At 40.8% G+C, this 24,971-nt stretch overlaps 1 protein-coding gene across 5 annotated transcripts in view; it reads left to right on the plus strand.

The window, feature by feature from the left end:
• The window catches only part of PDE8B (phosphodiesterase 8B), a 225,671-nt gene that overhangs the window by 89,217 nt on the left and 111,483 nt on the right, over nucleotides 1–24,971 (plus strand). For 4 of the 5 annotated variants that reach the window (XM_030800342.1, XM_030800346.1, XM_030800360.1 and 1 more), the window contains 2 exons: nucleotides 9,066–9,125; nucleotides 22,574–22,764. In XM_030800342.1, coding sequence (XP_030656202.1) covers nucleotides 9,066–9,125; nucleotides 22,574–22,764 — 251 coding nt within the window. The remainder of the gene's footprint in view (nucleotides 1–9,065; nucleotides 9,126–22,573; nucleotides 22,765–24,971) is intronic. The other variant, XM_030800354.1, reaches the window with a different exon arrangement.

A 24,971-nucleotide genomic window follows, 5' to 3' on the forward strand; every position in this document is an offset into this window, starting at 1 on the left:
GGGCCCAGGATGCCCCGTGGGATTGCTGTGACCTTTATGTGAGATGATGTACGTGGGGAATTCATCAGCCCCTTTTGTCTTATTGAGGCACAGTGCAGTTACTCATCTTGAGCAAGGTCCCCTGAGTCCCAGCCCAATTTTCTAGAATTTTATTTTACCAAGTTTCAGAGAAACTCTGTCTATATTCTGAGGAATTTTAAATACAACACCTTATTCTACCAAACAAAGACTTTACTGGAAAAATAAAAAGCATATGTAGAATATTTATGTAGTGGCTAATGCTCCATTAATGTTAACCCCAAAATAGGAAATAGACTTTCCCAGTAAAATTAAACCTAATTTACATTTATTTTGAAATATCTACATATACAAGAAGATAGAAAGATTAATTCAGTAAACACCCATGTAGTCACTATTCACTGCTTAAAAAAATAGGTCATTCGCTGGGTGTGGTGGCTCATGCCTGTGATCCCAGCACTTTGGGAGGCAGAGGTGGATGGATTGCCTGAGCTCAGGAATTCAAGACCAGCCTGGGCAACATGGTGAAACCCCGTCTCTCTACTAAAATACAAAAAATTATCAGGGCATAGAGAATTTTTGTATTCTCTACTAAAATACGAAAAATTAGCCTGTAATCCCAGCTACTTGGGAGGCTGAGACAAAAGGATCACTTGAACCTGGGAGGTGGAGGTTGCAGTGAGCCAAGGTCACTCCACTGCACTCTAGCCTGGGCAACAGAGCAAGACTCCATCTCAAAAAAAAAAAAATAGGTCATTCACAATATAGTTGAAGCCCCGGCACTTCCCTCCCTGAATTCATCGTCCCCTCCGCCAGCCTCAATTGGGAGTTTGTCAGCATTTCTTTGTACTGTTATAACACATTCCTAAAGTATATTCAGTATTGTTTTAAGTATTTTTAAACTTCAAGTGGTATCCTAAGGTGTGCATCATTCTAAAACTTGCATTTTTTTTGTTGTTTAACTCAATGTTTGTAAGATTCGTACGTTTTAAATGAGTAACTCTAGTTGCTTCATTTTTATTGCTGTATGATATTCTATTGTATGGATAGTCCTTGATATATATATATCAGTTTCTTCTGGTGATCGGTATTAATAGACTATGGATTCAGTTTTCTAAATTTTTGTTACAAACAATACTGCTCTGAATATTCTTATAAATGTCTCCTATACGCCCTAGAGATACACTCATATAGGAGGCTGAATTGTCGGATATATACTTCTTCATCTTCACTAGATATCCCCAAACTGTTTTTCAAAGTTGCTAAACCAATTTACATGCCCACCAACAGTGTATAAGAGTTTCTGAGGGGCCACTTTCTTGCCTATGCTAGATAATGTTTGACTCTTAATTCTGCCATTCTGTTGATAAAAATAGTTGGATGTAAGATAATATCTCATTGTAATTTAAAATTTTTATCTTCCTGTTTACTAATGACGATGAGCATCTCTTCATACTTATGTTTCCTTTCCTGTAAGTTTCTTTTTCAAATCATTTCCCCGGCTTTGTTTTTGGCTGTCTTCTTACTGATGTTTAAAAAATTTTTGTTTTATATTCTGGTTACTAATATTTTTGGGTTTTTATGTTTTAGATTTCATCTCTCAGGCTCTGGGCCTTTTTCTCTTTTATTACAGTGCTGTTTGCTTTTGTTTTTGTTTTTGGTGAATAGAAGCTATAATTTTAAAGTCAAAGTGATTAATCTTTTATTTCATGGTTGTATATTTTGATGAGTAGACATTTCTATGTTTATGTGATAAAACATCCTGCTGCCAAATTAATGTACTATTCTAAATAGTAGAGCATAAAACATAAAAGTAATGAAATATGTCACTGGCTGTGAGTGTCTTGTAACTATGAGTAATCGTCCATCTATATTATATAACAAAAAAACTATAAAAGAAGTTTTTGATTGATTTTGATTGTGACGTAGGGATATTGTTTGGGGGGGGGATAATTCACCAAATATAAAAGACTTTAACTTCCTCATGCCAACATTATAATCTTGTGTTTTTCGTGGAGCTATCTGGAAAAAACCAGTGGAGGTATCTGGAAATAAACACAGATACCTATCAATGTCTGGGTCCAGGCATGATAGCTGAGTCTTGGGTGGGTGTTGTTACCTTCCATGAGGTAAGTGTTCCATTGGTGTTTGTTGAGTAAATGGGTATGTAATAGAGTCTGCAGGAGGGGCCATTAAAGAAGCAGGAGTTGAAGTTAGCAACAGACAAGTCTTCTCAAAAGAATAGACTAGTGGTTCTCAACCCTGGCTAAACCCAAGGAGATAAAAAATTGAAGATACTTGGGCCCCATCCTTAGAGATTTTAGAGATTCCAATTCTCTTGGTGTCAAATAGGACCCAGGCATTGATATATTTTTAAAGTTCCCCAGGTACTTCTAATATGAAGCCCAGGTTGAGAACTTCTAGACCAGAGGATCGGAAGCAGGAAGGAGAAGGGAAGCTCATGGGCTGCCCAGTAAGCTCTTGGGCCCTGAAAGGTCCAGGGTGTCAGAGTTGCCAGGAGGTGCTGGAGGGCAGCCAGACCACAGCCAGGTAAGGCTGGAGGCTGGAGTGAGGGCAGCGCCAGCCAGCAGGGCCCACAACTGAGAGGGGACAGAAGGAAGAGAATATTCTGGGTGTGCTAAGCACAGTTGGCAGGGGAGAGAGGGTGGGATGGGACAGAGTTTCCCAGCATAGAGCAAGGAGGCCCAGCCTCACGGTGGGATCGCCTAGAGGCTGCAGGGCCAGTCCCTTTCTGACTGGAAGCCAGAGGACAGACAGGGGCCCATTAAAAAGGCAAAAGGCATACACAACCTTTGTTTACCCAGAGCTCTGACGAATAAAGAACTAAGTTTGGCCTGAGAATGGAGGGTGGACAGGGCACATATTGAGATCATTAAATGCTATTTTTAAATCAGAGCCAACAGGGCGGCAGACAGAGTTGATGAAGAGCATTTAAAAGTGCCTATTTCTATGCCCACAGCTGGTGTCTTTTCGGTGTAAAATGATCTTCACCGTGGACCCACCACAAAGTGCAAGTCAAGCTTGCCTTAAGCTGTGTGTGTTTGTGTGTGTGTGTGAACACTCAGAACTGTAGACGGTGGGAAGGAAGGGATTCTAAAGGAGAAGTCATTGAAGTGGGGAAGATTCAGACTCTGAGTTTTGGAACTCAGACACTCCACCCCCACCTGGACGCACACACACACATGCACACGCATGCATACCCTTTTCCTTCTTAGTGCTGGGCCAGCCCTGTTAACAGACTACCAGGCACAAGCAGGGATCGCCAGGCACTGCATCATCTATTTTGCAGAGTCTGAATGGAATCCAGAAGCCATACCAGAAAGATGAGTGCTGCAGAATTAATGCTTCCAATTTTGGAGCATAATGGAAGAGCAGTGCACTGGGAGTTAGGAAGAATGAAGTCTCAATCTTCACTCTGTTACTTAAAAGCTGTCTGTTCTTTTCAGTTTAATTCAATTCCACAAAGCATTTACTGAGCATCTTGTAGATGCTGGGGATAAAATCGTGAAAAAGGCAGAGACTATGTCCTCAAGAAACTCACAGTCTTGCCAAGGAGTGAGATATTTAAATGAGTAACAAAATCAGTGCTATGAATACAGGAGTACTGAGGAGAGAAATCGCTGGTTCTTCTTTGGGTGAAGTTGGACTTGAACCATTGTCAGAGGGCAAGGGCGTTGGAGCAGGCCCTTGAAGGATGCGTTAGCTGCTGAGGCAGGAAAGGGCTTTCCAGGTCAACTGCTTTCCTTCCTGAATCCTTAGCTTCCCTCTTGTCTGAGGAAGGCTCTAAAACTCGATGCCAAGTTACTTAACAAAATTCCTGAAGCTGAAACTATTAAGAGCTGCAGCAATCACCTCTAGAGAATGTGGTAGCGTGACAGGTGAATTAACCAACCTGAACTACCTTGATTTCTCTCACGAGTTTGCCTCTTCCATCTGCCTACCCTGCACCAGCTGGGTTGTATCGTGGGGTTCCCTTTCTATTGAAGTGAAGCCAAGCTGAGTTTTTTTCTTATAATTTTTTTCTTGATCATTGCAGTGTATTTTCCCACTTGCTTTCATTGCTGTAGTTCCTACTCATAGCAGTGTTTTTGTTTAGTTTTTGCTAAATCTCTGTTCTTGGTTGTTCAGAAAGTGGGCAAGCCAATGTTTGATTTTCCCAAGTCACAGATCTTATTATATTAATCCTTTGCTCAAACACCTGCAATGTGATTGGTGCTTAGAGATTAAAAAAGAGCTCCTTCCTGTGTCCTCTGAGGATCTGACCCCAGCCTTCCCAGCCGACCCTTTCTCACACTGCAGTCCAGCTCTCTGGACACTTGTTTTCTCCCCACCAGCACCTTTGCTTTCCTGCCTCCATGCCTGTGCCTGTGCTGTTCCCTATCCCTAGAATCTCCTTCCCCAACCCAGTATCTTCATCCCCCTATTCTTCACCACCTGCTTGCCTTCATGAAGCCTTCCTTGATCTCCCCACCTCCCAAACCAGAAGTATCACCTCCTCTTTCTCAACTTCAGAGTGGGAGAGAAAATGTCTCTCAACCAGAATTCTATATTCAGCCAAACTTCAAGCAAAAGTGAGTGATAGATGTTTACAGATCAAAAAAGACTGAATGACTTTGCCACTCATAGACCTTCTCTGAATGAAAAGATGTATTTCTAATTTGCAGTCATGGACCCATGTTGCCAGCTTGAGATCAACAATGGTATTTATACCACGGAAGTCAGCAAATGCTACAAAATAGTACTCGTTTTTTTTTTTTCATGTGAAAGTGGATTGGTGACCCTGCTTCCACGTATATATGTATGTATGTTAGCATTCACACACGTACACACAAATATTTGACACACTACGAATGTTGTACAGCACAGTTAAAACTACGCTGTAGTTCAGCAGTCCTTCCTCATTAGGCTACTGGGGAAACCCATGTGGCTAGGAAGTGTGTCTCTCTTCACACTCTGGTCCCACCCTCCCCTCTTCTCAGGTGTTGGAATTATGTTACCTGTGCCCCCAACCCTGCATCTGTTTCTCCGACCCTGACAAACTTGGCCACTTCCTGGAATCAGAGCTAATACACTAATTGAAGAGTCTGTGCATCTGCAGTTGCTCAAAGTTCATTCTTTGAAGTAGAGAATCTTGGCCTGGCTACACAGATGTCAGTAAATGATCTCCTGTTTCTGTTCATAGTTGCTGTTTTATAAATTGGTGAAATGCAGGCACTTAGATGCCTGTGCCAGAAGCAGAACTCTGCAAACTGCCATCTGTGAATATACCTGCTACAGGTTTTTTCCTGCTGGTCACTACCTAGTGCCAGCCCTCAGAGTCAGCAAGAACAAGTTCCAGTGTTCTTTTGGGACAGTTGTCCTCTTTTGGACACAGAAGTCAAGGCCAGATGACTTGCAGCACAGACCAAGAAGGAAAAGGCAAGCCAAGAGACACGAAGCAAAATGTGGGTCAGGACTAGAGGAGCTGGTAAACTGAGGCACCCACGCCAGTAGTGCAGGTAGAGTGACAGCACGTGGGAGGGAGCACAGTGAAGTGGGGCTGGGAGGAGAGAGGCAAAGGATTGTAGAGATGTGAGAGGCAGGGGTTTGAAGAATGTCCCTTAGCAGCAACGTTACAGCCCCACTTCCGGGCTCAATGGCACAATGCCTGCGTCAGAGGGACTTAAGGAATGTTCACAGTCATCAGATATTCTCCTGGTAGAGTTGAAAATCGCCTGCCCCTCCCTGCCAGCCCACCATGTAAGGTTAGCTGTATCAACATTTCATGCACATATCAATTATTTAGAAAAGTATACAGGCAACTGGGCACAATTGCTCATGCCTGTAATCCCAGCACTTTGGGAGGCCGAGGTGGGCAGATCACCTGAGGTCAGGAGTTTGAAACCACCCTGGCCAACGTGGCGAAACTCCATCTCTACTAAAAATACAAAAATTAGCTGTAAGTGATGGTGGGGTGCCTGTAATCCCAGCTACTTGGGAGGCTGAGGCAGGAAAATCACTTGAACCCAGGAGGTGGAGGTTTCAGTGAGCCAAGAAGGCGCCACTGCACTCCAGCCTGGGTGACAGAGTGAAACTCTGTCAGAAAGAAAGAAAGAAAGAAAGAAAAGAAAGAAAGAAAGAAAGAAAGAAAGAAAGAAAGAAAGAAAGAAGAAAGAGAAAGAAAGGAAGGAAGGGAGGGAAGGAGGGAGGGGAGGGGAGGGGAAAGAGAGGAAAGAGAGAGAGAGAAAGAGAGAAAGAAAGAGAGAGAGGGAGGGAGGGAAAAAAGGGAGGGAGGGAGGGAGGGGAGGGGAAAGGGGAAAGAGGAAAGAGGAAAGAGGAAAGAGAGAGAAAGAGAGAAAGAAAGAAAAGTATACAGGCAATGTATTGGTTAGGGGTGAATTATTGTTTTTGGACAGGCTGTGCCCTTCTTGCAGGAGTCCTTCCCTATCTCTTGGCCTTCCAATGCGAGTCACTTTTTATTTTATTCCTTTTAAACTTTTATTTATGATTTCATTCATTATTTTCTGTCACTGAATGACTCTTTTAGGAGCCTAATTTTGCTGGAGAAATCATTCACAGGTGGTCTTGTTGGAGGGGGCTTCTGTGTGTGGTGGAGGCAGTGAACTCAAGAGAGATCACAGGGCAAGTGAAAAGATAGCCTGGCTTATCAAATTTATCTTAGTATACTAAATTGGTTTCACTTTTTTTTTTCAGAGTCTCGCTCTGCTGCCCAGGCTGAAGTGCAGTGGTGTGATCTTGGCTCACTGCAGCCTCCACCTCCCGAGTTCAAGCCATTCTCTTGCCTCAGCCTCCCGAGTAGCTGGGTTTACAGGCGCCCAACACCACACCTGGCTAATTTTTGTATTTTGAGTAGAGATGGGATTTCACCATGTTGGCCAGGCTGGTCTCGAACTCCTGGCCTCAAGTGATCCACCTGCCTTGGCCTCCGAAAATGCTGGGATTACAGGCATGAGCCACCAAGGCCAGCTAGTTTCCCTTTTTAATCATTAACTTTTTTTTTTTTTTTTGAGATGGAGTTTCGCTCTTGTTGCCCAGGCTGGAGTGCAATGGCATGATCTCGGCTCACTGCAACCTCTGCCTCCCAGGTTCAAGCAATTCTCCTGCCTCAGCCTCCCAAGTAGCTGGGATTACAGGTGCCTGCCACCATGCCCAGCTAATTTTTTGTATTTTTAGTAGAGATGGGGTTTCAGCATGTTGGCTAGGCTGGTCTTGAACTCCTGACTTCAGGTGATCTGCCCACCTCAGCCTCCCAAAGTGCTGGGATTACAGGCGTGAGCCACTGCATCTGGCCCAATGATTAACTTTTTAATCAGGGTTCTGGCAGTTGCACTGCTTTGGAAGGAGGGTGTCTATTTCAATAACAAAAACTGGCTTGGGAGTGGAGCTGGGCGAAGGGCTGGCAGCCCAGTGACACAGCAGGCCCTGGTGCTGGTCCTCTCCCGTAGAGTTGCTCTTGGGGCTGTGCCCCTAGGCTACTGGTATCAGCACCCACGCCTTGCAGGATACTGACTTACTTAGACAAAAGAAGAGTAAGACAAGTCCACACTCAACATGAGCCTGTCGCTTTGACCTGAACACAGCAGTGAAACACTGAAGGAACTTGTTCACAGGCTCAGGGACTCAAAGCTTCCAGTTGGTTTTCACTGTGCCAGGCCTGCTGAGTGGACCTATGGTTGAGGAGGCTGCCTCCCCAAGGGGAGCAGAACAGGCAGCCTTGCCCTCCTGAGAACCCCCCACAGAGGGCCAGGAACCTCAGATGAGCAGTCATTAGAGGGCTCTTTGAGTTTTCTGCTGGCTGGTTTGGTGAGAGGCCCAAGTGCCCCACATCAGTTCTTTACGCTGCCGTGTTGGGGTGGGGTGGGAGAATCAGCCCTACAGAGGAGAAGAAGACTGGTGCTTTGGAGAGTGTTCATAGCACCAGCACCAAGAGTTAAGCTTTGGGAAAGGGGAAGAAAGGAGAAAGGGAAATTATTGTAGTCTTACAAAGTATAATGTAAAGAAAGTTTGCTTTTCTTGTTTGTTTTTTGTAACTGAAAAGCCTCCCATGGCCCTTGGGTCACTGCAAGTGTCTCTGGTTGTGTAAATGCTGCTGCGTGCTGAAGGCGCTCCTTCAGACTGACAAGTGGCCAGTACAGAGTGTGGCATGCAGGATAAGCTTCCAATAGTGGCAAATGACCACAGTCTCTTAGAGAAAAACAAAATTAGATCCATGGAGGTGAGGTCAAGACTGTCAACCAAATTAGTCTAGAGAACAGTCACTTTGGAAATCCCAGTAAAGTAATTAAAAATAAAGACAAATATTTGCGTTATGCTTGCTTCCATCTAACTGCTCGCCAAAGGCAGCCAGATGGTGTTGGCCAGTGAACACTGAAGAGCCCTATGCTCACTCCTGGAGTTGTGGGGCAGAGACAAGCCTCTTGTGGTCATCATGGAGTGGTGTTGCTCAGTTTATTTGTGGAAATACAACTGAGATGAATAATTTATCCATGGTAAATGTGAGTAAGACTAAGCTGTTTGCCCCTCATAGTAAAACATGAAGATAAGAAAAACAAGATCTAAACATAGGAAAGGCTCTTAAACCATAGATGTGATTTATCTTCGAGATTTGAGAGAAATGTTTATTCTCTTTTGAAATTTCAGAATAATAATGGCCTTAGCATGATGCCCAGCACATAGTAGGTGCTCAATAAATAATTATTGAATTGAATTCTTTTCTTCCATAAAATAGTACATGCTTATTATAAAAATCCAGGCACTTCTAGTAAAAATAACTCAAAAGTCCAACCACTTAGCATTTGGGGATGTATCCTTAAAGACATTTCCAATGCATATAAATGTATACTTTTTTTAAATACAAAAACAGGACTGTGCTATACATCATGCTTTGTAATCCATCTCCAGTTCAGTAAGCTGGATTCTTCAATTTAGTGCACACAGTGGCATAATGCAATGCGTTGCGTAAGGAAGGATGTATCCATTTGTGTAGTTTAAGACTTGACACTTCTCTTGTGCTGTCCTTTATTTAGCAGGTGTCTTCTGCGGAGGTGCGCATCGGGCCCATGAGACTGACGCAGGACCCTATTCAGGTACGCCTCCTTTACTCAGCCCTGTGACTCAGATTGTTTTCTTTTTTTCTTTTTTTTTTTTTTTTTTGAGATGGAGCCTCCTTCTGTTGCCCAGGCTGGAGTGTAGTGGCTCGATTTTGGCTCACTGCAACCTCTGCCTCCTGGGTTCAAGCGATTCTCCTACCTCAGCCACCCAAGTAGCTGGGATTACAGGTGTGCCCCACCATGCCTGGCTAATTTTTGTATTTTTAATAGAGATGGGGTTTCACCATGTTGGCCAGACTGGTCTCAAACTCCTGACCTCAGGTGACCTGCCTGCCTCGGCCTCCCAAAGTGCTGGGATTACAGGTGTGAACCACTGTGCCCAGCCTGACTCAAATTGTTTTCTTGAAGACCTAAACATTTCCCCATTTTGAGTATAAATATGCTGGATAGATTGCATGGTGGATTGTGAGAAAGAACAACTCTTCCACCCCAAAACTAGTCTGCTCCACATTCTGCTGTAGCCAGAAAGGGAAGAAGCAATGAAATGGTGAAGGGCTGGGCTTTGCCATGAGTCACAACTGGGTGGGAATCTTGTCTCTGCCTTTAATCAGCTATGTGACCTTGCATATATTGCTTCACTCCTCTGACCCTGTGTCCTGTCTGCAAAATGGAGATGATTATGCCTCAGGGAATTGTAAGTTAAATGAGATAGCATAGGATGCCTAGAACTTTCTCTGGCAGTTACCATTAATTGAGAAGATGGTTGATAAATGATAGCTGTTGCTGTTGTGTGGGAATAGAAGATGATAAAATGCTCCCCTACATCTTCCATGTGACTTAAGCCAAGCAGTCTACTGGGCTCTGTAACACAGCAGGAACTGGTGTCCAAGGATACAAGGCCCAACCACCTGTAGGACTGACTTCACTCTAATAATGGCAGCAACTGTGTCCTCCTTGCAGCCCTTCCAGGTTCCTGTGCCCCCTTAAGAGAAACATGTATGAAGAGGGAGTTTGTACCCTTTTATATATAAAAGGATTTCTAAATCCTTATCTGCGTATAAGCCATCCTGTTAGGCCTAAATAAGTTAACTTCTTCCTTGTAAAAACTGTAGCTTATTAGCACCTGGAATCTTGTCCTGTACTTGGGACAAATAAAGATGCAGAAAAGATGTAAACAAGTCAACCAACATATAGATGAAAGTGAAAAACCAAGCAAGGAAATGTGCTATTTGATTTATGAGCAAATGGAAAAAGAAAGTAGTGTTTTATAGTTGCTTGGAAAAAGAAATGCAAATCTAGGAAAGGAAAAAAAAGGAAGAGATTTAGCTTGGGAAAATTTGATGAAAACAAATTTAGGAGCAGAGAGAGAGAGAAAAATAAACACCAGCTACAACTATTTGTATAGAATACAAACAAATGGAAAATTTCAGTAATCATTCTGAGCCATGTCCTTTGTACTCCAATTTTGAATAAAGGCAATGACAAATAAAGGAGCTGATATCAAGGACTTATTCCCAAAGCAATTTCCAGAGTACTTTTTGGGATTAGTGTGGTTTTAGATGAATTTCATTTACCTTCATTTTTGTCCTATGCCACACTGGCAATGAATGCTCATAAGGATGTCTCATTCTTTTAAAAATGTAAGTTGTCAAATGTTAAAATATTTCAAATGTTCGTAAAGGTGCATGTGTGTACCAACACCCACTTCTATCAAATATTAATGATATGTCTTATTTGTTTCAGAGTTTTTCTCAGAAACAAAAGATTGTGGATACTGTTTAAGCCCTTTATGTATCCCTTTGCTACCCCTTTCTTTCCTCTCTGGAAGCAACCACTATGATACATATTTGTATACTCAGTCTTCATATGTATGTGTCCATTCATAATATGTACACTTGTTTTGAATGCTTTTTAGCTCTCTTTGAAAGGTGTTGTGCTGTAAACATCATTCTTCATTCATCAGTTGGTGTCGTATCTAAGAATTCATTGCCTAATCTAAGGTTGTAAACATTTACTTCTTTGTTTTCTTCTAAGAGTTTTATAGTTTTAGATCTTACATTTAGCTCTATGATCCATTTTGGGTTAATTTTTGTTTATGGTGTGAGGTAGGGGCTTTATTTTTATCTAGTTGTCTTAGCGGCATTTGTTAAAAAATACTCTTCTTTTCTCCATTGAATTGTCTTGGCATCTTTGTCAAAAATCAGTCCTAAATGTGAGGATTTATTTACTTTTGGACTCTCAGTTCTATTCCATTGATTTATATGTCTGTCCTTATCCAGTACCACACTGTCTTGATTACTGTAATTTTGTAGTAAGTTTTGAAGTTGTGAAGTGTGAGTCCTCCAACTTAGTCTCATTTTTCAAGATTATTTTGGCTTTCTGTGTCCCTTGCATCTTTGTATGAATTTTAGGACCATTTTGTCAATTTCAGTGGGGGCTTCGGGGAGCCAGCTGGGATTTTGATAGAGATTGCAATGAATCTATAGACCAATTTCAGGAGTATTACTATGTTAACAATTTTGTTTTCCAGTCTATGACCATGAAATATCTTTCTATTTTGCAGGATCTTGTATCCTGCAAGTTTGCTGAACTCATGTATTAGTTTTTTGTGAATATAGAAATTCCTATAATCCTAAGGATTATGTATTATTCCTCACGATTTTCTATGTACAAGATCATGTCACAATCTAGATGCTTTTTTTTTCTTCTCTTGCCTAATTGCCCTAGCTAAAACCTCCAGAACAATGGTGTGTTTAGCTTCTTAAGATACTTCTAGACCTTTTCTCAAAGTACTATTTTACGCTCTTACCAGCAATATGAGATTTCTGGTTACTCTAAATCCTTGATAATATTTGATGTTGTGAGTCTTTTAAATTTTAGCTACTCTGGTGGATGAGTAGTATTATCTTATCATGATTTAAATTTGCATTTCTCCATGACTAATGATGAGCACTTTTTTATTTGCTTATTGGCCATTCCTCTATTTTCTTTTGTGAAGTGTTTGGTCAAGTCTTCTCCTCATTTTTTAATTGGGTTAATTTTTAAAAGTTATTGAGTTGTATGAGTTCTTTATATATTCTTGTTACGATTCCTTTGTCAGATTCTGAGAACATTTTCTCCCAATCTGTGTCTCTTTTATTCATTTTCATAACTCAATTTTTCATTTTGAAGAAATCTATCACTTTTTAAAAATGGTTATTGCTTTCTGTGCTTTAAAAATCTTTACTCCCAGGTCAAGAAGATAATTTCCTGTTTTCTTCTAGAGACTTTATTGTTTTAACTTTTAATATTAGATCTATAATCTATCTCAAGTTAGTTTTTGTGTGCAGTGTGATATGGGTGTCAAGGCTGAACCCCCTCACCCCACCATATTAATGTCTGATTGTTTCCAGCTCCACTTATTACAAAGACTATTCCTCCCCATTGAATTGCTTTGATGTCTTTGCTACTGATTTTTTTTTATATTTGTTGCAGCTTGTTTGGTGGCCAGGTATGTAGTCAGTTTTTAGATTAATACTCCACAAAAAGTGATAAAAAGATGTATTCTCTATTTGTTGGACAGAGGGTCCTATTTACATGAATTACTTCAATTTCATTAATCGTGCTATTCAAACCATCTCTATTAATTTTTGACTTAAATTTTGTGACTGTGTGATCTATCAGTTTCTAATTACAGTGGATTTGTTGAAATCATCAATATCTGTTAATACTTGCTGGTATTTTGAGTCTGTGTTGTTAGGTGTATCCAAGTTCTTGGTTATTGTATATTCTTGATGACTGTCCCTTTTATCATTATGTAGTGTCCTTCTTTAACCTTTTCCCTTATATTCTGTTTTATCTGTTGTTAATATTGCCAGGCCAGCTACCTTTGTTTAACATTTTCCTAGTATATCTTTTTCAGTTTTTTTTTTTCAGAGACAAAAGATTGCAGATACTTTATAACTTTATTTTGAGTGGCCTCTTTTAAGCAGCATATCGGGGTTTTTTTTCAATAAAAAGATGGGAAATAAAATCTTTCTATAATCTTTGTCTTTTAATAGGTGAGTTAAATCTGATTACATTGAATGTGAATACTGATACAGTTTTATTTTGTATTTTCTATTTATTAACCTTTTCCTTTTTTATTGTTTCTTGTTTCTGCTTATTATCAAGTTGGGAATGTTTTTGAAGTTACATTTTCTTTTCTCTAATATAGGTATACTTCTATTCTTTTAGTGGTTACCCTGAAATTATTATTATTATTATTATTGAGACAAAGTCTCGTTCTGTCACCCAGGCTGGAGTGCAGTGGCACGATCTCGGCTCACTGCAACCTCTGCCTCCCGGGTTCAAGCGATTCTTCTGCCTCAGCCTCCCAAGTAGCTAGGACTACAGGTGCATGCCACCACGCCTGGCTAATTTTTGTATTTTTAGTAGAGATGGGGTTTCACCATATTGGCCAGGCTGGTCTCGAACTCCTGACCTCGTGATTCGCCCACCTTGGCCTCCCAAAGTGCTGGGATTACAGGGGTGAGCCACCGTGCCCGGCCTGAAATTATTTTTAATATGCTTGCTTAGCAGTCAAATTTTATAACAAAATCTCGCCATACTATCTTTCTGTCTTCTCAAACGTGATATGGTCCTTTACAGAATTTAAGTACCTCCTGACAGCCCCACTCTCCCACAACTGAAAAACACTTGTCTATAAATTTGAATGTATTATATATGGCATATTAAAACATACAAAAATATTTTTGGTATGTGCTCATAACCTATGAAACATAATAACAAATTGAATATCATAAACTCATAAGCCCACCACCCAATGCAAGACCTGGAACATTACCCGTGCTACGGTATACCCCATTGATTTCCCTCATGTGAGTTTGGCTCCAAATAACAGCAGATACAAGTGGTAAAGAGTCCCTCTTTGAGTGAGGGACACAGTAATTAAGAGTTTCTTTTAAAAAATATAATAAGCTCAACTTAGAACCAAGGATGGCTTCACTATGGTCTCATTCCAACATAGAGTTTGACTCAATGATTCATGCAATAAGAATCTACTGAGTACCTCCTATGTTCAGGGCTCTATGCTAAGTGTTGCAGGGGAGAGAGAGAAGGCACCATGTTCCCTGACCACAGAGAGAGATCTGGAAGGTCAGTTTTATTGTCTATGACACACTAACTTTCAGTGCATTGATATCTAGTGTTTTTATGCTTCTGCTACTAACATTGCAATTGACTTAGAAAAATCAAGCTATGTCCTAGTGTTTTTATTTTACTGTTTTTTCTCCTTGAAGAAAACTTTTCTGTTGCTTCACTGCAGTGCCAAAAATATTAATTAGCTACATCAGCCAGAGCCCTTAGGGCTTGGGAGGAAATGGCTTGATAAGAATATTTCAGGATATAGTTGCTTTTGAGGGTGCATTTCTGAGTTCATCAGGGGAAATTTACTCCCATGTCAGGAAATGTACTCCCATGGGGCTCCACACACCCCACACAGAGCTGGCAGGAGCACAGTTAGGAATGGAATGGATTGGAAGTGCAGAGTGGTGCTGTGGAGCACGTCTCTCCTGGGTGAGTTGATGTGACCCACAGGGAAAGTCATATTTTCCAATCTTGGCTAGAAAATAAAAAGCAGAGGAAGTATTATGAGGCAGGAGATTCAAATCAACATGATACTGTCTGAAAAATCAAGTGGCCTTTTCTTCATCCATACCTGGAACACATTTACTTCCCCAGTGTGCAGAATTTATGTGTTTCTGCTTAGAGAGTCCTGTCCCCATTCCTGTCATGCTGGGCTTTCCAACTGGACTTGGAAATGGATCCCCACAGCTATGACCTAAGCTTTTTCTTAGCAAGGTCACATCTCCTTTCAAAGCCTGGCCAAGATGGTGAAACCCTGTCTTTACTAAAAATACAAAAATTAGTCGGGTGTGGTGGCAGGCATCTGTAATCCCAGTTACTCTGGAGGCTGAGGCAGTGAATTGCTTGAACCTGGGAGGTGGAGGTTGCAGTGAGCCAAGATCGCACCATTGCACTCCAGCCTGGGCAACAGAGTGAGACTCCATCTCAAAAAAAAACACAACAACAACAACAAAAACCACCTTATTCTTCCATGTTGTAGGGCATGGGTTTTCTGGAACCATTATATTTTGGGGATTTTATATGTTGGAGATCACATGGCCTCATAGGGAGCTGACCTTCACACATTAAGTGAAATGACTGAGGGATGGAGATGTTCAGACTCAGTAACTTGCTGTGGTCAGCATTTCTTTTGCTGTCTGTCCTTACTGCTGCTACCAGGTTGTGTCTTCTACCTCGTCCAGCCAGTTTCAAAGAACCATAGAGTTGTTAAGAATTTTCATCTAATATTATAGGTAAAAATATTATGACGCTGAGAGATAGTAAGTTACTTAACATAGTGATTGCAAAGGCCCTGGGGTCAGGTCAGCCTCGGTTCACATCTTGCTGGCAGTGCAGCTATGGACAAGTTTTTTAACCATCTAAGCCTCAGTTTCCATGTCTATAAAATAGGGATAATGCCCAACTCCAAAGAGTTTCTCTAATGGGTTATTGAGTGAGACAGTATGTTTCTAGTACATTCAGTATAGTGTCTGGCCCTTAGAAAATTCTCATTAAACTATAGCTGTAATCAGCATCACTTTCCTAGGGACATTTAAGGAAAGTTCTCAGACCATTTTTTTTTCAACTCAAATGACCCCTCCCCTGATCAAATTGGCCACTTGTTTAGTATTATGCAGACACAGCTTATGTGATCTATGTATGTGGTCTGCTTTAGAAGCTCCCTGTTACCAGGCGTTTGCTTAAAGCCAAACCAAGTATTCCAAAAATTGGATGTTTAATAGTAGACACTGACAATCCATTTGAAGACACATAGATACACCTTCATTTAGAAATAACACTAGTAATAATGAACACCTATATTGCCTTATTCAAGATGAGGAAAAGTTAGTTTTTGTTTTCATCTTTTTTTATCATTAGCCATCACCAGGTAAAGTAGTTTCATTCTAATTTAGCTGTCAAAGACAGATTCTTGCGATCCTTAAAAAGATATGTTTCAGCTTTCTTTGAGGTCTTTATAGTTACCTTTGAAAAGCAGGTATCTCTTGCTTTGTACAGTTCCAATGTGCACAGATTTCATGGTTTACTTAGATAACACCAGACCCCCAACAACATGTTTCAAATTGCGGTTACATCAGTGTTTTAACTGTGAATAAATGCATAAAGCATAAACTTTGCAGCTGGCTCTTCAGTCCACAAATCACTATGTAAATAACAAATGTGCAGCATCATCAGTAACCTATCGCTTTTTTTAACCATAACTTTTTTTAGCCAAAGACTCTGGTTGGTTTCTGCCTATCTGTTATTCAGCGTAAGTACAGACAGCAAAGCATGTAGTTGTGTTGCCTCCTATCTCTCCGTGATAAACCCAAATGACGTTATGCAAAAATAGATCATCAAAAGAGGGAATGAGCTAACAAAGATGAAAGTGCAATGAAGAGATGAAAAATGATAATGCTGTGAGTGAAATTTGAATCAAATGTAAATGGACTTAGAGGAGAAATAGTTGACTGTGGAATGCCGACACTGCTGTCTTTGAGAGATTCTAGACATGTAGCTGGTAGAAGTTAGTGAATGCAAGTTCATCAACATAAATGAGGACAGTGGTGTGGCAAAAAGGATGAAGATGTCATAGAGGAAGTGAGGCCAGCAAAAAACTTCACATTAATTAAAGGAGCTCTGGGGATATTGCATGATACTGAAAGCACAGAGGATAAAATGTCAGCAGCTGATCCAAAGTTAGGAGTATGACAATTTGCCAAGGCATAGGAAAGATGCTCACTTCGTATCATAACTAATACAACTAGAAGAAGGTGGCAAGCACTGTCCAAACTACTCTTGATAAATTTTTTAAAATAAATAAAACATCTTAATTTTCAATGTTTCTAATATTTTAAGTTACAATATATTAAATAAATTTTAGCTTTATATTTTTTCATTTCCCTATATATTTATAAGCAAGAATAAGAAAATTTTCAGTATGTTGACACAAATTTTTAAAGGTCACAAAACAATCATAATTTTTACCATTATTTATTAAGATAGCTTTACGTGGTCATTTTTTTCATTTTTATTTTTATAGAATATAAAAATGCAGATTTCTTGCGTGTATATATTGTGTACTGGCTTTCAGTGTACCCATCACCCGAAAAGTGAAAAATGTACCCACTACGTAAGTTTTCAACCCTCGTGCATGGTCATTATTATAGTCTGATTCTACCATGCAAGATGAGGATTGCCGATAGCTATGTTCTGACTATGGACAGAACACAAGTTGGCTGAGCTCTTCTCCAGAAAGAGGTTTCCTCATTGTTCCAGGCTTCAGCCCAGATGAGTTCTGCATCTTCTCCTCTTTTGCTGTGTTTACAAGGGTACAGTGAGATCGATGTGACAAAACTACTTCCTTCTGCTTGTTATCCTGTGCTTGGATTCTTGTCCATGCTTTGTTTATCTGTGGTCACCACTTATTGGTGCATTTATTATAATTATCTGCTTCCTTGACTGGAGCCCAGGGGAAGAGACTGGCCTATGGCTATTTCTGTCATCTTTTTATTCCCAGTTCTTAACATCTTGTATAAGAAGTCATCAATAAATATTCTTTGAATGAATGTTGAGCATATTATTTTGAGCAAGCACAAGGTCAGTTTGCTGTTACTCTTTACAGATCAAGTTCAGTTATAACACCATTAGTAATGATTTTTCAAAAATATATTTTGCAGAATCATTTATATGAGTTAATCATTTATTGACCTCAGTTAATAGTCAATAAATCTTAAAAAATGGCCATGTCAAAGAAATGAGAAATACTGATACACAGAATATTAAAGCTGAAGAGGGACTGCATTACTTTTGTTTTGTTTTGTTTTTATTTTTTGGTTGCAAGTAATAACTGCCTTATACCAAAAAAGTACATAAGTAAATAAGAAATGTATTAGAAGGATAGTGCAATTTTTTTTTCAGACTCCAAGAAAGAGTTGAAAAGGTAGGGTGGCCTGTGAAGGGTGTGCATGCGCCATCTCTGAGCCATTTGACATCAGCAGTTTAACATTCTTCCATCAATATCTCTACTTTTTTTTTTTTTTTGAGATGGAGTTTCTCTCTTGTTGCCCAGGCTGGAGTGCAATGGCACGATCTCAGCTCACTGCAACCTCTGCCTCCCGGGTTCAAGCAATTCTCTTGCCTCAGCCTCCTGAGTAGCTGGGATTACAGGCATGCGCCACCACGCCTGGCTTATTTTGTATTTTTAATAGAGACAGGGTTTCTCCATGTTGGTCAGGCTGGTCTCAAACTCCCGACCTCAGGTGATCCGCCCACCTTGGCCTCCCAAAGTGCTGGGATTACAAGCATAAGCCACCGTGCCTAGCCAATATCTCTATTCTTAATGGGCCACAGGTCCCAGTTCCTAGCCTTTATGTCTCTCTGTTCAAATTCCAAATTCCTGGAAACAGAATATCATTAGCCCAGCTATAGCCTGGGAGATGGGAACAAAGAGTCCAATTTGGGCTACTTGGATCTACTTCTTTCCTGGAGACGGTATTATTTTTAAGAGCTAGGCAGATATTTTTAAAAGGTGATTACTGTAGTGTTTTACTCTGAAGTATATATTCTTTATTCCCATAAATTTTCACTTTGCTTAGGAATTGAATAATCGAAAAGCAGTCTTTCTAAATTTTTTATAAATAGGAAAAAATTTAAATATTAGCCAAAGAAATTCTCTCCCGGGTGCCTTACCATACCTAAATAATAAGATCTGTTGGCCTTGGAACACATACAGATTTTATTATTCAGGTATGGTAAGGCTAACAGATCTAGGAACAATTGGCATTGAAAAAATCGTTACAGTTCCCAGAGCGGGAGGCACAGCATGACACCCAGGGCCACGGTGGGAAGCACCGCAGTCAGTCAGGAGGCAGAGGGAGTGGGAGGAGATTGCGGCCAGGAGCCTCCACTGTGGTTTCCATGGGAAGGCTTGGGTGAGGCAGGGTGAGCAGGGTTAGGCTAGGCTAGTCTGATTAATTTCAGAAAAGTCTGGGACATATTGGTGGTTCTAGTTGTCTGGTACCTGGCCCTAGGGTGATTAGGGTTGGGGAATTGTGGCCTGGAGTGTAAGAGCCAAAGGTGGTGGTGGTTGGGGAATGGGCTCTGGATCGGTTGATTTGCATATGAAGGGCATGCTCACAGGAGAATTGTGTGCTATCTCTAGGAATTAGCAACCCTGAGAAGGGCAGTCCTTCCAGGGTCAGCAAAGCCCCAGAAGTCAAAGCATCAGAAACACAGAAAATAAAAATATACAATTAATACAGCTGTCCACCTTCAATCAGTTTTGTGAGTTTCCATGTGAAATCCAGTTTTGTAACACCTTCAAATGGCCTAGGCCTTATCATGGTCTAGCCCTCTGCCGTGAACTTGACCTGCTCCCACCCTTTTGCCCTCACACCCTCCCTTCAGTCACCCAGGCTCCCTTGCAGTCCTTAGAACACACCAGGGGCTTATAGAACTCTGCCTGGAATGCTTTTCCTTCCAACATAAACTGGGCTTGCTTTTCTCTTCCCTTCAGGCATTTGCTCACACATCACTTTCTCAGCAGGACCTATCCTAACTGCCTACTTCCTTCTGCTGCTGGCACCCACTCCTGACCCCCTTACTCTGCTCTGCCGGGTTTCACATAGCACCTGTCATTTATTACCATTCTGTATAATGTGCTTACTTAATATTCTATTTATTATGTGTGCCTCTACCACTACAATGCAAAGAGTCTTTATTTTGTTCATCAACATACCGTAAGCACTTAAAAGCAGTGTTTCTGAAAATCAGTGATAGCTGTTGTAATGCCCAACAAGAGAATTGTTGTATTCTTACTGTATTAGTCAAAGATTGAGGCATAATGGTGTCAAGGAAATATAAATTGCTGAGATTGTTGTTTAGAAATCCATAATTCAGCCAGACAGGTGAGAGACAAGAAACGTTTCACCTTTTTTGACTTCTAGATTCGGCATATTGAGTTTCTTGTGTTAATACCACAGCTACACCTAGTAAAAGGTTATTGACTTTTTGCACCAACCAGTTTATTCTACCTGATTTTTCTCATTCAGGCTCCCTTGTTAACAGTTTGATTTGAAGGCTTTCATTATCAAAATCCACAAGGTTGTATCGTTCATTTTTCTTGGGAGAGCCACCTCCTGTTTCTTCCTGGAAGGAACTCTGTGGCTCGAAAAGTTAGGAGCTTCCTGGGCTGAAGAATGGCGTATATAATATATCCAGATATTTATTGATATTAAGGAATTATTGGAGAGGTTTAGGTATGAAATGATATTCTGGTTTTATTCTTTTTAAAAAATCTTTATCTTTCACAGAAGCATATGGATGAGATAAAATAGCTGGATTTGCCACAATCTATTATAAGAGCTAGGAAAATGGGTAGGGATAGAGATGAACCTACACTGGCTAGGAGTTGGTTATTGCTGAAGCTGGGTAAGGAGTACATGAATTTCTTATATTATTGTTTCTACTTTTCTATATACTTCCAATTTTCAATTAATAAAAGTATTTTTCAGTTGGGCATGTGGCTCATGCCTGTGATCCCAGCACTTTGGGAGGCTGAGGTGGGCGGATCATGAGGTCAGGAGTTCGAGACCAGCCTGGCCAACATGGAGAAACCCCACTTCTACTAAAAAAATACAAAAATTAGCAGAGCATGGTGGTGGGCGCCTGTAATCCCAGCTGCTCGGGTGGCTGAGGCAGGAGAATCACTTAAACACGGGAGGCGGAGGTTGCAGTGAGCCAAGATTGTGCCATTGCGCTCTAGCCTTGGTGACAAGAGCAAGACTCCATCTCAAAAACAAACAAACAACAACAAAAAAAAATTTTTCAAATGTAGTGGTAATGATTGGACAATTTGGCTTGTTTCTGATTTTAAGTGAAACGTGTTTGGTGTTTCACCATGATGAATATATTGACTATTGACTCAAAAGCTCTTCATGTTGAGAAACTACCCCTCTATTGCTAATTGTTTAAACCAGACGTGGGTGCAGAAGAATATTGAGTGCCTTAACAATATCTTGAGATTATTGTAGGTTTTTCTTATTAGATCTATTGCTGGGAGGTGGTCTTACATCTTATTCATAGTAAAGCCCTCTCGCATTTCTCAGAAGACCCCACAGGTAGTTATTTTTTCATTTCTCAAATATTTGCTGAACATCTAGGAAGTGCCAGCCTGGTGCTGGGCATGGGGGGTACAAGCAGGGAACAAGCCAGGCCGAGCCCTCACTCTCCCGAAGCTTACTTCTCCAGTGAGGGACATGGACCATAAATACATAAATGAGCTCAGGTGGTGGTAGGGTAGTCTGTGTCTTTCTGGCTGGCAGAGAATCTGTGTTCCTGGACCCAAGGCATGATGAGGGGGACACTGTGTAAAGTATTGCTACCTTCTTTCCTGTGGGTGGAATTGCTTCTCAATGAGGCAGTTCATCAATAGAAGCACTTTTCCCTTGACTTAGCTCCATCAGCTTTACATTTCATGATCATTCTTTCTAGATTCTGGCAAAGATTGGATGTTAACATTCATTTTTGAGGTTGTTTTGAGTTCCCTTACTTCCTTATGTCTATAGGTATTTTAGTGCTAAGTTCAAAGAGGTGGCCTCCAGGGACTAAAAGTCAAATACCACTTGCAACTGGAATCAAATATATGTATTGTAAATGTAAACCATAATCTAACCTGTGTTAACTATCTCATTAATAATTTTACTTCTTATTTAAAAACAAAGCTAATTAGGAAATTAGAAATACTTGTAATTGTAGTGAGTAACAATCACCACCAGAGTGAATGGGCACCTTCTCTGTGCTTATTCAGTTCTCAGAACTAACTTATGTGGCACTGTTCTTTCACTCTTAGAGCCAAGAAACTATAGGCCTAAGAGGTGAAATAACTTGTTCAAAGACCACTGTAACCAACTGGAGGAGCTGGGATTTGAACCCTGGTAGCTTCCCTCTAGAGGCCTCATTTTTAACCAGTGTACCATAGGCCTGGTCTTTTGGTTGTTTTGGGGGGATTGTTTTTGGCTTTGTTTTAGACAGGGTCTCACTCTGTTGCCCAGGCTGGAGTGCAGTGGTGCAATCATGGTTCACTGCAGCCTCTACCTCCTAGGCTAAAGCGATCTTTTCATCTCAGCCTCCTGAGTAGTGGAGACCACAGGCATGTGCTACTGTGCCTGGCTAATTTTTTTTGTATTTTTTGTAGAGGCAGGGTTTTGCCGTGTTGCCCTGACTGGTCTTGAACACCTGGGCTTAAGTAGTCCACTGCCTCAGCCTCCCAAAGAGCTGGGATTACAGGCATGAGCCACTGTGCCTGGCCGATAGGCTTGTTTTTAATAGTCTCTATGGGTGATGATTTATATCAAGATGCTCTTTTTGTTGTGTTTCAGGTTTTGCTGATCTTTGCAAAGGAAGATAGTCAGAGTGATGGCTTCTGGTGGGCCTGTGACAGAGCTGGTTATAGATGCAATATTGCTCGGACTCCAGAGTCAGCCCTTGAATGCTTTCTTGATAAGCATCATGAAATTATCGTAATTGATCATAGACAAACTCAGAACTTCGATGCAGAAGCGGTGTGCAGGTACCTTCTCTAATTTAATATGCTTAGTAAATGTTCATTTTACATCTTACAATGGATTTCATTTATAGATATCTTTAGTTTATTTCAAATATTTTTAAAATATGCGTTGATGTTTTTAAGCAGTGTATACAGATGTCTGTGGTGAAAGCTATAGCTCCTTCCTGTAGATTTCTCTCTCCTCTTCTACTTTCCCACATTTGAGTTGTACTAAATTTAGAGGTGTGAGCTGGGCTCCCCTGAAAACCTCAGGGTATTCCCCCCACCCTGTGTATTGCTCATAAAAAACATTAAAATTCACAGAGTTCGCATTACACAGATACGGTTTGGATTTAAACTAGCTATTTTAATCTTCATTATTCTCTCCCAAAATGAACATCGGAAATGTGTGAAATATAAATTTTTTCCTGCCTGACACAGATGGGTAGATCCCACAGCAGGCTTCCCAGTCATGGAGCGAAGGCAGCCACTTTGCAGCAACAGAAAATCTTCCAGGGACCCAAACCCCCTGCTTGTTTATAGAAATGCTTGCACTCTGGGAAGGAAACACAGGCCTGTTCATAAATAAATGCTCAGTCATAAGAGTTAGCTCTGGATGAACGGATTCATTTAGCAGAAGTGGAATGCTTTGAAGCTAGATGGAAGAGGTCACTAATTAAATGCTAGACCAAGACAGAGTCCAATTGCATGGGGAGCTGGAATTTTCTTGAATGTTAGTAAGTGAAATAAAAGGTGGGAAAATGGCTTTTTAGAACTTTGGTACCCTGACAAGAAATTAGTAGATTAAGAGAAGTGTCTTATCGCAGGCATCATCTTGCTATTCTTTGATGATTTTCAGTTTCCCAAAGAAGAATTTTTCTTAAGCATCTGTTTTAGATATGTTTTAATGGCTTCAAATAATCTCATCTTTCTGCATAAAAATATTTTTCTATTTAATAGTGTATATAAATATACATATAGTATATCATAAAATATCTGGATGCTATTTTTAGTATTAGGAAATATTTTTGATGATTTTATAGTAGAATTGGGTCTTGTAAAACTAAGTATTTCTGATTTTTCTTGGCCTTCACTTACTTTTCCTATGTAGTTTTATAGTAGAAATATCACACTTCTGTGTTCCTACATATAATCACTTAAGATAAGCTTTACTTATAAACAATAAATCAACAGGAAGAAATCTTTTAATTCAGGCAAAGGCCCAGTTTAGCAGACAAGCTTTACATTTTTCTTTGAATATAAAGAAATAGAGTTTTATTTCCTACCAAATATATTTCTGTGTTAGCTGCACAGAAAACCAATAGAGGTCTATGCAGTTTAGAAGTCAGATGTACATATCTGGCAGTGTGTTTCCCGACCATTATTGGTCATGTTGAGGGTGGCCAGATTCCAAATGCTTGACTCCCAGCACACATTCCCTGGGGAGATGTGTGGGTGACACGCTCCTGGCAGATGTGCATTCTTTGTTGTCACCTGTGGCGCTAGATTCCTCACCCTTGAGCTAGGACTGGACCTTAGCCTAACATGCGTCCTTGAGCCTCAGCCCCACCTTGCCCTTAGTCCTCTCATCCAGGAAGAGGCCTGGGTCTCTCTTACCATACCAGTTCCTTTGGAGAGACGAGAGAAAAGAGACAAGCAGCAGGAAGCAACCCAAAAGATGGAAGCCAGTCCCAAAAGAAACCAAGAGAGTGTGTGCTCCAGCCCAGTTATGCTCAGTACATGTTTTAGCCTCTTTCCTAAAACCCACACCTTAGGATATAGCCCAGCAGTGTGCCCATGATGCCTACTGGGGTGGGAAAGACTGAATGAAGGTGAGAAGTACATAGTGTTTCCCTAGAGATAAGAGTATGCCTCTAAAACACTATGTATTTTTTCATTAGGTGCTAACTGGTATTTCCACTGAGTATCCATCCAGTAGGCTCCTGAGTATAAAATAAGTGTAGCTTCACCTTAGCAGGACCTGCCCTGTGGGGTGGCTGAGTGGGAAGTAGTCTGTGCCGGCATTGGAGGGATATTGACTTATGCCTCCTGCCCCATTGTGAGTTAATAGCATTTTCTCCAAAAGATCTCTTTCAAATACCATTTATCGACAGAGGAAACTTCACTTCCCGGGAATATGGCAGCCGATCATTTCCGGGAGCCTTCCTCCCACACAGTGTGAGGGCTCAAGGAACAGGAGATGCAGAAGGTACATTTTTTGAGAAAGGTCA

The sequence above is a fragment of the Nomascus leucogenys genome, chromosome 2 (assembly GCF_006542625.1).
Source record: "Nomascus leucogenys isolate Asia chromosome 2, Asia_NLE_v1, whole genome shotgun sequence".
Classification (NCBI taxonomy): Eukaryota; Metazoa; Chordata; class Mammalia; order Primates; family Hylobatidae; genus Nomascus; species Nomascus leucogenys.